Raw genomic sequence first — 13842 nt, forward strand, 5'->3', positions numbered from 1 at the left:
AGGATGTGTATTGTAAAAGTTCCAAGAGTTTTATTCATGGCATCAAAGGGTGAATTTTAAAATGTATGCTAAAGCAATTTGTAGTGGGTGGTGTTTTAAAATCATCAATGTGGGGAGTATATATTTCACACAAACTTTAAAACTTGGACTGCGAAAAAACCATGGGGTGATAATATTGCCTGAGAATTTCCTAGCACCATAGCGTACTTCGTTTGCTAATCTATACCCTTCATGGTGCACGATTGTTTGATATCTACAGAAAACGTCAAAATTTTATTTCTATAGAAAATTTTCTCAAAATTTTATTTCTATACAAAATTTTGTCAAAATTTTATTTCTATAGAAAATTTTGTCAAAATTTTATTTCTTTAGAAAATTTTGCCAAAATTTTATTTCTATAGGAAATTTTGTCAAAATTTTATTTCTATAGAAAATTTTGTCAAAATTTTATTTCTATAGAAAATTATGCCAAAATTTTATTTCTATAGGAAATTTTGTCAAAATTTTATTTCTATAGAAAATTTTGTCAAAATTTTATTTTTATACAAAATGTTGTCACAGTTTTATTTCTTTAGAAAATTTTGACAAAATTTTATTTCTATAGAAAATTTGGATAAGCTACTCTTGTAGTTTAGTCAACGCAATGGTTTTTAAACTGAGATCAAAACAACAAATAAAATTTTATTTCTATAGCAAATTTTGTCAACAATTTATTGCTATAGAAAATTTTATCAAATTTTTATTTCTATAGAAAATTTTGTCAAAATTTTATTTCTATAGAAATAAAATTTTATTTCTTTAGAAAATTTTGTCAAAATTTTATTTCTATAGAAAATTATGTCAAAATTTAATTTCTATAGACAGTTTTGTTAAAATTTTATATCTATAGAAAATATTGTCAAGAATTTACTTCTATAGTAAATTTTTTCAAAAATTCACATCTATAGAAAATTTTGTTAAAATATCGAGCGAGATATATAGATGGGGGCTACAACTTAATCTGAAGTGGTTTCTTCCAAAACCAATAGGGTTCCATTCTGACCTAAATTTTATTTTTATAGAAAATGTCATAGTTTTTTTTTTCTATAGAAAATCTTGTCAAATTTTTATTTTTATAGACAATATTGTCAAATTTTTATTTCTATAGAAATTTTTTTCAAAATTTTATTTCTTTAGAAAATTTCGTCAAAAAAATTTTTTTCAAAATTTTATTTCTATAGAAAATTTTGTCACAATCTTTACTTCTATAGGAAATTTTGTCAAACTTTTTACTTCTATAGGAAATTTTATCAAAAATTTTATTTTTATAGAAATTTTGTCAAAATTTTCTTTCTATAGAAAATTATGTCAAAATTTGATTTCCATACACAATTTTATTTCTATTGGAAATTTTGTCAAAATTTTATTTCTTAAAAAAATGTTGTCAACATTTTATTTCTTAAACAAATTTTGTCAAAATTTTATTTCTATAGAAAATTTTTTCAAAATTTTATTTCTATAGAAAATTTTTTCAAAATTTTATTTCTATAGAAAATTTTGTCAAAATTTTATTTCTATAGAAATTTTTGTGAAAATTTTATTTATTTAGAAAATTTTGTCAAAAATTTATTTCTGTAGAATATTTTGTCAAAATTTTATTTCTTTAGAAAATTTTGTCAAAATTTTATTTCATTCGTTTTATTTTGTTATTGTTGGTTCGTACTTCAATCATATTTGTTGTTTTGATTTCAGCTTAAAAACCATTGCGTTGACTAAACTACAAGAGTAGCTTAACCAAAGGAGGAAAAGAATGTTTGTCAAATTTATTTGGTTTCCATTCTGACCTAAATTTTATCTTTATAGAAAATGTTGTCATAGTTTTATTTCTATAGAAAATCTTGTCAAATTTTTACTTCTATAGAAAATCTTGTAAAATTTTTATTTCTATAGACAATTTTGTCAAATCTTTATTTCTATAGAAATTTTTGTCAAAATTTTATTTCTTTATAAAATTTTGTCAAAAATGTTTTCAAAATTTTATTTCTATAGAAAATTTTGTCAAAAATTTTACTTCTATAGGAAATTTTGTCAAAATTTTATTTTCATAGAAATTTTCTATAGAAATTTTTGTCAAAATTTTATTTCTTTATAAAATTTTGTCAAAAATGTTTTCAAAATTTTATTTCTATAGAAAATTTTGTCAAAAATTTTACTTCTATAGGAAATTTTGTCAAAATTTTATTTTCATAGAAATTTTGTCAAAATTTTATTTTCATAGAAATTTTGTCAAAATTTTATTTCTATAGAAAATTATGTCAAAATTTAATTTCCATACAAAATTTTATTTCTATTGAAAATTTTGTCAAAATTTTATTTCTATTGAAAATTTTGTCAAAATTTTATTTCTTAAAAAAATTTTGTCAAAATTTTATTTCTTTAAAAAATTGAGTCAAAATATTATTTCTATAGAAAATTTTGTCAACATTTTATTTCCATAAAAATTTTATTTCTATAAAAATTTTTGTCAAAATTGTATTTCTATACAACATATTGTCAAAATTTTATTTCTATCGAAAATTTTGTCAAAATTTATTTCTATAGAAAATTTTGTCAAAATTTTATTTCTATAGAAAATTTTGTCAAAATTTTATTTCTATAGAAAATTTTGTCAACATTTTATTTCTATAGAAAATTTTGTCAACATTTTATTTCTCATCTTTGCACAATCTACCAAAATATAAAGAATTCTACCAACTGTGGCGACCGTGATTATTTCTATAAGAAATTTTGTCAAAATTTTATTTCTATAGAAAATTTTGTCAAAATTTTATTTCTAAAGAAAATTTTGTCAAAATTTTATTTCTGTAGAAAATTTTGTCAAAATTATATTTCTATAGAAAATTTTGTCAAAATTTTCATTTCTATAGAAAAGATTGTCAAAAATTTATTTCTATAGTAAATATTGTCAAAAATTCATGTCTATAGAAAATTTTGTTAAAATTTTATTTCTATAGAATAAAATTTTATTTCTACAGAAAATTTTGTAAAAAATTTATATCTATAGAGAATTTTATCAAGATTTTGTTTCTCATCTTTGCACAATCAACCAAATTATAAAGAATTCTACCAACTGCGGCGACCGTGATTATTTCTATAGGAAATTTCGCCAAAATTTTATTTCTATAGAAAATTTTGTAAAAAAATTATTTCTATGGGAAATTTTGTAAAAAAATTATTTCTATAGAAAATTTTGTAAAAATTTTATTTCTATAGCAAGTTTTGTAAAAATTTTATTTCTATAGAAAATTTTGTAAAAATTTTATTTCTATAGAAAATTTTGTCAAGATTTGAGTTCTCATCTTTGCACAATCAACCGAAATATAAAAAATTATACCAACTGTGGCCACCGTGATTATTTCTATAGAAAATTTTGTAAAAAAATTTATTTCTATAGAAAATTTTGTCAAAAATTGTATTTCTATAGAAAATATTGTCAAGAATTTATTTATATAATAAATTTTGTCAAAAATTCTTATTTATAGAAAATTTTGTTAAAACTTGATTATATATAAGTGCATATCGAGCATATCTTCCAAAACCAATAGGGTTCCTTTCTGACCAAATTGTAGCAAATTTGAAGTCGATTGAACTATAACTGCGACCTAGACTTTGATCACAAAAATGTGTTCATAGACAAACGGACGGACGGACAGACAGACAGAGCATATGGCTAGATCGACTCAGGGGCCGGCCCTGAGCATATTAGGTGTTGTAAACATATACACTGTTTCACAGAGTATAAAAATAATTCTCTACTTTGAAGAGATCTTCCAAGGCAAAGCTTCAGAAACGGACAATAGCACATTTTCCCTGCGTATTTTTTGCTTGTCTGTTTTTTTTTCATTTCTTGGCACAAACAAATTTACCATCATTAGAAATCTATGTGTATTGACTTTGATCCCTCTTTCTTTTAGATTGGTTGTCATTCAAAATATTTCAGCATTACTGAGCCTATTGTCAAACAAATCGAACAACAAATGAAAGATGGTGCTCTAGATAATATCACCGGTGAGAAATTCGGTTGGTGGGTAATATGGCGCAAACACTACAAGACCAGAGCCATACGTAATCGTCGCCAAGTCGAGGGATCCGGAACTCAATACGATGAAGATGGTGATGAAGAAGACGACTATGAGTACGAAGATGAAGAAGAAATGTAAGTGAAATGTTACCAAGACTTGAATGAGAATATAACAGATAAATAAAATCAAATGTTTTCTATCTTCCAAAAAATAAATAAAGTGTAAATCAAGCACAACCTATTTCCAGTACTAGTACTACTACTACACATAATACTTATGGTCAACCAGCAGCTACCAATACCAATACCGAAGATGATGATGAGGTATGTGACAAATTAAATTTGTATAGTTTTTTTCTATTATTATTATTACAGTTATTGGTTGTTATACATTATAATTTAAGTTTTTTCTACGTACAAAACCAAACAAAACAAAGCAAAAAAAAAAACTCCTTATACATATACAAAAAGAAACTAAAACTAATTAATTCTAATATCTAAATGTTATTTGGGTTATTATTATAAACAAGAAAAAACAAACGATAAGAAAAAAAAACAAAAACTGTTATATTTTACCATAATATTAATATAAATAACATTTAATTAAATTGATAATTGGTTTTGTTTTCTAAACGACAATTTCTTTTACTACTCCTACTACTATGACATTATTCTAAACTAAAACAAATTGCACTTTTTTGTATATTTCATTTTTGTTATTAACATTAATTTCTGTTATACGCAACACTTTTACACCACATCATACCACAATCACTGCCTTCGAAAGCAAGGCTAACCCCAGAAAAAGAAATACGACAACAACATAGTATGTGCTTATGGGAAGAGATTTGTTTGTCATACTACCTTCTTATGGCCATTGTGTTGTTGAGATTATCATGACTAATTCTTGTGTATTAATTCCAATGTTGTTTCATTCTTGATCTCTTTCTCTTTTTTGTCTTTCTTTTGTATTGTTTCTTCTTTCATTTAAAATAAAACAAAAACTATTATACAAACATGAAAATTGGGTCCATATATTCACTTGTCTGTAATATATGGTATAACACTTTGTATAACACTGGTATAACACAAATATTAACACACTACCATCACTATCATACTCATAATATAACCTGCACATTTAATATAACACCGTAAATATTCTTTTCCTACACCACAAAAAAAAACAACCTCTCTCTCTCGGCGAATACCGAACTCACCATCTTTGCTGCATCACATTGTCTCACACAAATGTCTAAATTCACCAACGCATTTACACCTTACTTGTGTGTGTGTTCGACTATAACATCTGGTTTGGTATCCAAAAACCCACCACACTTTCTTCATGTAACATTTGTCATTTGTCTAACCAATGGCGCCCGATTTCGTGTGTGGGGTACATGTGGGGAAAATATTTTCAAAAACAGTCGGAAATGAATCCAAATAAGTTAGAAGTGGAAACTGTAGGGGATTCTATAGTCCATAATCGCGATGATATTACAGCTTTGAAACATACTGACTCCGAACCCGGTGACAACATTTTACACAAAAAAGCTCCCCTAAATGAGGAGATTGATGAGAGCCTATCCAAATTAGAATCGGTTATAACAAAAACTATTGAGAATACCAAACATATAGAGGATATTCCCGAGATTGTGGTAGAACAACCTGAAGATGCTTTATTAAAGGAAGTTCTCCAGCAGCAGCAGCAGCAAACTTCACAAACCTCAGATGATATTTCTTTGAAACCAGATCATGTGAATCGTGTCTATGATAATACGAATGGAGAAAATGATTTTAATGTGGCTGAGGTTTTAGATTCCCTATCACCCCAAACATCTACAGCTGCTGGGGTAAAGTTAGAAGAGAATGTAGATGTTGCCGGATTGGCCACAACTTCATTACCTAGCACCCACCATCATAAAACCACCCATAATAATAATAAAGACAATCATATAATAGAAAATGAAAATTCACCACCTAATACACCCGTATTGAATCATGATAATCACCATCACCACCACGGTGGTGAAAATGAGGAAAATAAGCAACAAAACCACCACCATCACCATATGTCGTCGTCGTCGACATCAACTGATCTCACCTCCACCACAACTTTATTACCACCACCGCCACCAGTTATTCTTATCGATTCAACGACATTATCAATCACTCCACCACCACCAGCACCACAACCACCATCATCCAATGATATTCTTTCCATCACATCCTCGTCCTCCTCCTCCTCTTCATCATCATCAACGATCATTGCCGCAAATACAACAGTATACCAATCGTCAACAACAACCACGACCACAACAACCACCAATAATACGTCTGCCAAATCGAATAAGGTAATGTGTGTCTTGTCTTGTACTGTATAGAAACAAAAACCAAATGCATTTCCGATCCAGCTCAAACAAATCTTCAAAAGTATTATAATTCGAAATTTCGCTGTTTTCTTTTGATACTTTTTTGACCTTTTTTGAAAATTAATTCGTAATTGTGTTCTTTGTTTGTTCTTCTTTTTGTGTTCCTCCATAATCGTCCATATTTAAGAAATTTTAGTCTCATCTTTGTTTCTGTTTTTTCTCCGGATCTTTATAATGTATTTCTTTTTTCTTAATTGGTGATTTGTGTTTGTATAACAAAAAAAAAACGCAGTCATTTTTGAAATAAGATAATGATAGATTCTCTTTTATAGAGATCAAATATGGCACTGAGAGTTTAATAAATTGTCACAGCAAAATTTTTAAGAATTTACCTCAAACAATTTCAAAAAATTATAACGAAATATTATCTAACAATTTGATTATTTTTCTACCAATGTAGATGATAATAGTTGAGACATATGATGAATGTCATCACAATTAGAACTCACTTCTGAAGTTCACCATTTGTGGTATCACAATATACCGAATAGTCTCAAGTGAGCCTAAAATTATATATCTAACCTAAATTCACCAATGAACGAAATCTCAATTTTTGTCGCTATGAGCACTTGAGATTTGTAAAGAGATTTTGGTGTTGAAATCGAGGTTTCGAGGGGAATGATCTAAAGCAACAAATCGAAAAGGTTGTTTCTTTAATAAATCAACATTCCAGAAATTTGTCTAGAAATTACCTACTACGTTCACGGTTGCCACTCGAGCCAAAAATATTCTACCAAACTTGGGAGAAATTTTCCCAAAATTTTATTTCTATAGAAAATTTTGTCAAAATTTTATATCTATAGAAAATATTGTCAAAATTTTATTTCTATAGAAAATTATGTCAAAATTTTATTTCTGTAGAAAATTTTGTCAAAATTTTATTTCTATAGGAAATTATGTCAAAAATTTTATTTCTACAGCAAATGTTATCAAAATTGTATTGCTATAGAAAATTTTGTCAAAATTTTATTGCCATAGAAAATTTTATCAAAATTTTATTTCTATAGAAAATTTTGTCAAAATTTTATTTCTATAGAAAATTTTGTCAACATTTTATTTCTATAGAAAATATTGTCAACATTTTATTTCTAAAGAACATTTTGTCAAAATTTTATTCTACAGAAAATGTTAACAAAATTTTATTTCTACAGAAAATTTTGTCAAAATTTTATTTTTATAGAAAAATTTGTCAAAATTTTATTTCTATAGAAAATTTTGACAAAATATTATTTCTATAGAAAATTTTGTCAAAATTTTAGTTCTATAGACAATTTGTCAAAATTTTATTTTTATAGAAAATTTTTTCAAAATTTTATTTTTATAGAGAGTTTTATCAAAATTTATTTCTGTAGAAAATTTTGTCAAAATTTTATTCTACAGAAAATGTTAAAATTTTACTTCTACAGAAAATTTTGTCAAAATTTTATTCCTATAGAAAATTTTCTCAAAAGTTTATTTCTATTCAAAATTTTTTCAAAATTTTATATCTATAGAAAATTTTGTTAAAATTTTATTTCTATAGAAAATTTTGTCAAAATTTAATTCTATAGACAATTTTGTAAAAATTTTATTTATATAGAAAATGTTGCCAAAATTTTATTTCTATAGAAAATTTTTCTCAAAATTTTATTTCTATAGACAATTTTCTCAAAAATTTTATTTCTATAGAAAATTTTGTCAAAATTTTAAAAATTCTATTTCTATAGAAATTTTTCTCAAAATTTTATTTTTATAGACAATTTTGTCAAAATTTTTTTCAATATAAAATATTGTCAAAATTTTATTTCTATAGAAAATGTTGTCAAAATTTTATTTCTATTCAAAATTTTTTCAAAATTATATTTCTATAGAAAATTTTGTCAAAATTTTATTTTGTCAAAATTTTATTTTTATGGAAAATTTTGTCAAAATTTTATTTCTATGGACAATTTTGTCAAAATTTTATTTCTATAGAAAATTTTGTCAAAAATTTTATTTCTATGGAAAATGTTGTCAAAAATTTTATATCTATAGAAAATTTTGTAAAAATTTAACAAAATTTTATTTCTATAGAAATTTTTTTCAAAATTTAACAAAATTTTATTGCTATAGAAAATTTTGTCACAATTTAAAAAAATTTTATTTCTATAGAAAATTTTGTCAAAATTTAACAAAATTTTATTTCTATAGAATATTTTGTCACAATTTAACAAAATTTTATTTCTATAGAAAATTTTGTCAAAATTCTATTTCTATAGAAAATTTTGTCAAAATTTTATTTCTATAGAAAATATTGTCAAAATTTTATTTCTATAGAAAATGTTGTCAAAATTTTATTTCTATTCAAAATTATATTTCTATAGAAAATTTTGTCAAAATTTTATTTCTATAGAAAATTTTATCAAAAAATTTATTTTTGTGGAAAATTTTATCAAAATTTTATTTCTATGGACAATTTTGTCAAAATTTTATTTCTATAGAAAATTTTGTCAAAATTTTAAAAATTTTATTTCTATAGAAATTTTTCTCAAAATTTTATTTTTTTAGACAATTTTGTCAAACATTTTTTTCTATAGAAAATTTTGTCAAAATTTTATTTCTATAGAAAATATTGTCAAAATTTTATTTCTATAGAAAATGTTGTCAAAATTTTATTTCTATAGAAAATTATGTCAAAATTTTATTTCTTAAAATTTTTTTTTCTATAGAAAATTTTTGTCAAAATTTTACAAAATTTTATTGCTATAGAAAATTTTGTAAAAATTTATCAAAATTTTATTTCTATAGAAAATTGTGTCAAAATTTAACAAAATTTTATTTCTATAGAAAATGTTGTCAAAATGTTACTTCTATAGAAATTTTTCTAAAAATTTTATTTCTATAGAAAATTATGTCAAAATTTTATTTCTATAGAAAATTTTATCACAAATTTTATTTCTATAGAAAATTTTGTCAAAATTTTATTTCTATAGACAATTTTGTAAAATTTTATTTCTATAGAAAATTTTGTCAAAAATTTTATTTCTATAGAAAATTTTGTCAAAATTTTATTTCTATAGAAAGTTTTATCAAACAAATTTATTTCTATAGAAAATTATGTCAAACATTTTATTTCTATAGAAAATTTCGTCAAAATTTTATTTCTATAGAAAATTTTGTCCAAATTTTATTTCTATGGAAAATTTTGGCAAAATTTTATTTCTAAGGAAAATTTTGGCAAAATTTTATTTCATATTTGTTGTTTTGATCACAGCTTTAAAACCATTGTGTTGACTAAACTACAAGAGTAGCTTAACCAACAGAGGAAAAGATGGTTGTCAAATGTACTTGTAGTTTAGTCAACACAATGGTTTTAAATCTGAGATCAAACAAAACAACAAATATGATTGAAGTACAAACCCACAATAAAAACAAAACACGAATGAAAGAGGAAGCACGCTCAAAATAAACCCAGCCAACTGCACTCAAATCGATGATTTGATGGTAGCAAAGGAAAAGAGAAATGTATGTATGAATTTATTTCGGCGTAAGCCGGTTATCGTAAACCTTTTTTCGGAAGGTTCAAGTGTGGTTCACCATGGGTTTAGTGAACTGCCTGAATTTATTCTGATAATTGATTGATAGTTTTGCTGCAAGTAGAGGATGCTGATGAGGAATGTGGTAATTCCGAAACGTGCGTCCATCCAACCACCTTGCAGTTTATAGGGCTTTGTCCAAAATAAATTTGACAAACATCTTTTCCTCTCTTGGTTAAGCTACTCTTGTAATTTAGTCAACACAATGGTTTTAAAGCAGAGATCAAAACAACAAATATGATTGAAGTACAAACCCACAATAAAAACAAAACACGAAAAATTTATTACTATAGAAAATTTTGTCAAAATTGTATTTCTATAGAAAATTATGTCAACATTTTATTTCTATAGAAAATTTTGTCAAATTTTAATTCCATAGAAAATTTTGTCAAAATTTTATTTCTACAGAAAATTTTGTCAAAAATTTTATTTCTATAGAAAATTATGTCACAAATTTTATTTCTATAGAAAATTATGTCAAAATTTTATTTCTATAGACAATTTTATTAAAACTTTTTTCTATAGCAAATTTTATCAAAATTTTATTTCTATAGAAAGTTTTGTCAAAATTTTAGTTCTATGGAAAATTTTGTGAAAATTTTATTTCTTTTTGTTTGTTATTGTTGGCTTCTCTTCAATCGTTATTGTTGTTTTTGATCTCATCTTAAAGCCATGCATTGACTAAACTACAAGTGTAGCTTAACCAACAGAGGAAAAGTATGCTTGTCAAATTTATTTGGGCAAAGCCCTATAGACTGCAAGATGGTTGGATGTACAGCTGTTTCGGAATTACCACATTCCTCATCAGCATCCTCTACTTGCAGCAAAACTATCAACCAATTATCAGAATAAATTCGGGTAATTCACTCAACCCAAAGTGAACTGCACTTGAACCTTCCGAAAAAAGGTTTGATAGTCGGCTACTGCCTAAACAAATTTGCAAGCGTATCTCTTTTCCTTTGCCAAACTCAAATCATCGATTTAAATGTAGTTGGCTGGGTTTGTTTTTGAGCGTGTTTCGTTTTGTTTGTTATTGTTGGCTTCTCTTCAATCGTTATTGTTGTTTTTGATCTCAGATTAAAGCCATGCATTGACTAAACTACAAGTGTAGCTTAGATTGTAGCTTGTAGTTTAGTCAATGCATGGCTTTAAGCTGAGATCAAAAACAACAATAAAAATTTTATTTCTATAGAAAACTTTGTCAAAATTTTATTTAGATAAAAAATTTTGTCAAAATTTTATTTTTACGGAAAATTGTATCAAAAATTTTATTTCTATAGAAAATTTTGTTAAAATTTCATTTCTATAGAAAATTTTGTTAAAATTTCATTTCTATAGAAAATTTTGTTAAAAATTCATTTCTATATAAAATTTTTTCAAAATTTTATTTTTATAGAAAAATTTTCTATAGAAAATTTTGTCAAAATTGTATTTCTATAGAAAATTTTGTCAACATTTTATTTCTATAGAAAATTTTGTCAAAATTTTATTTCTATAGAAAATTTTGTCAAAATTTTATTTGTTTAGAAAATTTTGCAAAATTTTATTTAAGTACCTCTTTGCAAAATCTACCAAATCATCAAGAAGTCTACCAATCTACAAAAAAAAAATCTTCCGTAAAAAATCTTCCATTTTTCGTAGAATTCTACCAACTGCGGCAACCGTGACTAGGTTTCATTTTGTAGTTCTGGCAACACTGAACTCTTATATTAATTTTATACAGTACGTTATATGTCTTTATGTACTGTATAGTGATATAATAATGTGTCATATTATAAATGTACTGTATTAACTATACTCTCTATCATACACACACTTAATACAACCTAAAGATATATCGCGACTTACTCACATAATATTATATGTAGGAATCTATCTACATAATATATGCGATGATTTTGTTTTGTATCTATCTTGGTGGTTTTTTTTTTGTGCATATACATACATACATATTCTATTGTTTCAATTTGTTGTTATTTTTTTCATATGTGTTTTACTCGTTGTGTTTTATTGTTAATACTTTTCTCAATTTTAAACTCCTTTTTCTGGATACCTTCGAATGTAAATGGTAATACTATGTTTCGCTATCTTATGTCGGAGAGTAGACGATATATGTGAATAATATGGCAAATATAAAAAATTAAGGTTTAATAAGAGGGCATATCCATGTCTTTTCGAAACTTTTAACCAAATCTAAAATTTCATATCATTTATAAGGTATAAATGTTAATAATTTTATAACACTTCCGTAACTGTGCTACAAGTTTTCATTATTTTGCAAAACTGTTATACAATTTCATTGAACCTTTTACAAATTGTAGGAATGTGTGTGTGTGAGTTTAACCACTCTATCAAAACTGAGTTTAGCCACTCCAACCAACAACAAACATATTCAACATTAGCAAAAACTGTGCTACAAGCTGTTATCATCCTTTACTATTATACAATTTCATTGAATCCTTCATAACGTAGAAATGAAAACATAAACCAAAACAAAACGAATTTTCTGCTATCTTTTATCTGATACATTAATGCTGCTGATATTCCTAAGCATCGAAGCAGCTCCCTTAAGATATTAAAAGACTTACATACAAATGGGCGAGAAGTTCACCATATGTTATACCAAAATGGACTTGTTAGTCTAAATGAGCAAACTCGATCATTTTGGGAGTTCAAGAATTGCACGTCCATGCAAGCTCAGCTACTCTTATCACTCTTTTGAAAATTGAGACAACGAATCATAAATACAGTGAAATCTTTCGTTATTGTTATGATTCCTCTATAAATAAGGAAAAATTTGATGGACATTTGCGTTGCACAGAAAAACATTTTATGAAAAATTTTCCAATTAAAATCTTAATTAAGTTTTAAATAATATTCAATTAAAAATTTAATTGATTCAACAATTTTTTTTAATTGAAATCAAAATCAATCACACAAATTAATAGTATCAATTAAGTTTTTAATTGTATCAATTAATTTTTTAATTGACTGTCAATTAATTTTTTAATTGATACTATCATTTCTGTGATTGAAGACATTTCAATTAAAAAATTAATTGGATCAATTAAGTTCGTGACTGAATCAGAAAAATATTAATGAAAACTGTTTGTTATGCCAATGAAAAGCTTGCTACACACAAAGAAAATCTCATTAATATTGAGCCACCGATTGAGATAAAAAAATTTTATTGATACAACGCAACTGTTCATTAGTAGAATGAAATTTTTCGTTTTTTTATAGAGGAATCAGAACAATAACGACAAAAAGTTCATTGTATTTATGTTAGCTGCTTTTTTTTTGTTATTTTAATGATTCTTCTATTAAATAACGAAATATTTCTATTAATGAACATTTGCACTGTACTAAAGAACAATTTCTTTATGTCAATGATTATATTGCATACACACAAAAAAATTTCACGAAAAATTTTCCAATTAAAATTTTAATTGAGTTTTAAAAAATATTCAATTAAAAATTTAATTGATTCAACACATTTTTTAATTGCAACAAAAATTAATCACAAAAATAATAGTATCAATTAAGTTTTTAATTGGATCAATTAACTTTTTAATTGACCTTCAATTAATTTTTTACTTGATACTATCATTTCTGTAATTGAAGACATTTCAATTAAAAATTAATTGGATCTTCTAATTTCGTGATTGAATCAGATTTTTTTTATGTATATTAAACTAAACAAGTATAAACGGCCGTAAGTTCGGCCAGGCCGAATCTTATGTACCCTCCACCATGGATTGCGTAGAAACTTCTACGAAAGACTGTCATTCACAAT

The 13842-nt window shown here is 24.9% G+C and overlaps 1 protein-coding gene across 9 annotated transcripts in view; it reads left to right on the forward strand.

The window, feature by feature from the left end:
- Nucleotides 1-13842, forward strand: part of Dg (Dystroglycan) — a 765125-nt gene that overhangs the window by 729192 nt on the left and 22091 nt on the right. For all 9 annotated transcript variants that reach the window (XM_075310093.1, XM_075310095.1, XM_075310094.1 and 6 more), the window contains 3 exons: nucleotides 3954-4195; nucleotides 4282-4384; nucleotides 5488-6414. In XM_075310093.1, coding sequence (XP_075166208.1) covers nucleotides 3954-4195; nucleotides 4282-4384; nucleotides 5488-6414 — 1272 coding nt within the window. The remainder of the gene's footprint in view (nucleotides 1-3953; nucleotides 4196-4281; nucleotides 4385-5487; nucleotides 6415-13842) is intronic.

This window comes from Haematobia irritans, chromosome 5 (genome assembly GCF_050003625.1).
Source record: "Haematobia irritans isolate KBUSLIRL chromosome 5, ASM5000362v1, whole genome shotgun sequence".
Classification (NCBI taxonomy): Eukaryota; Metazoa; Arthropoda; class Insecta; order Diptera; family Muscidae; genus Haematobia; species Haematobia irritans.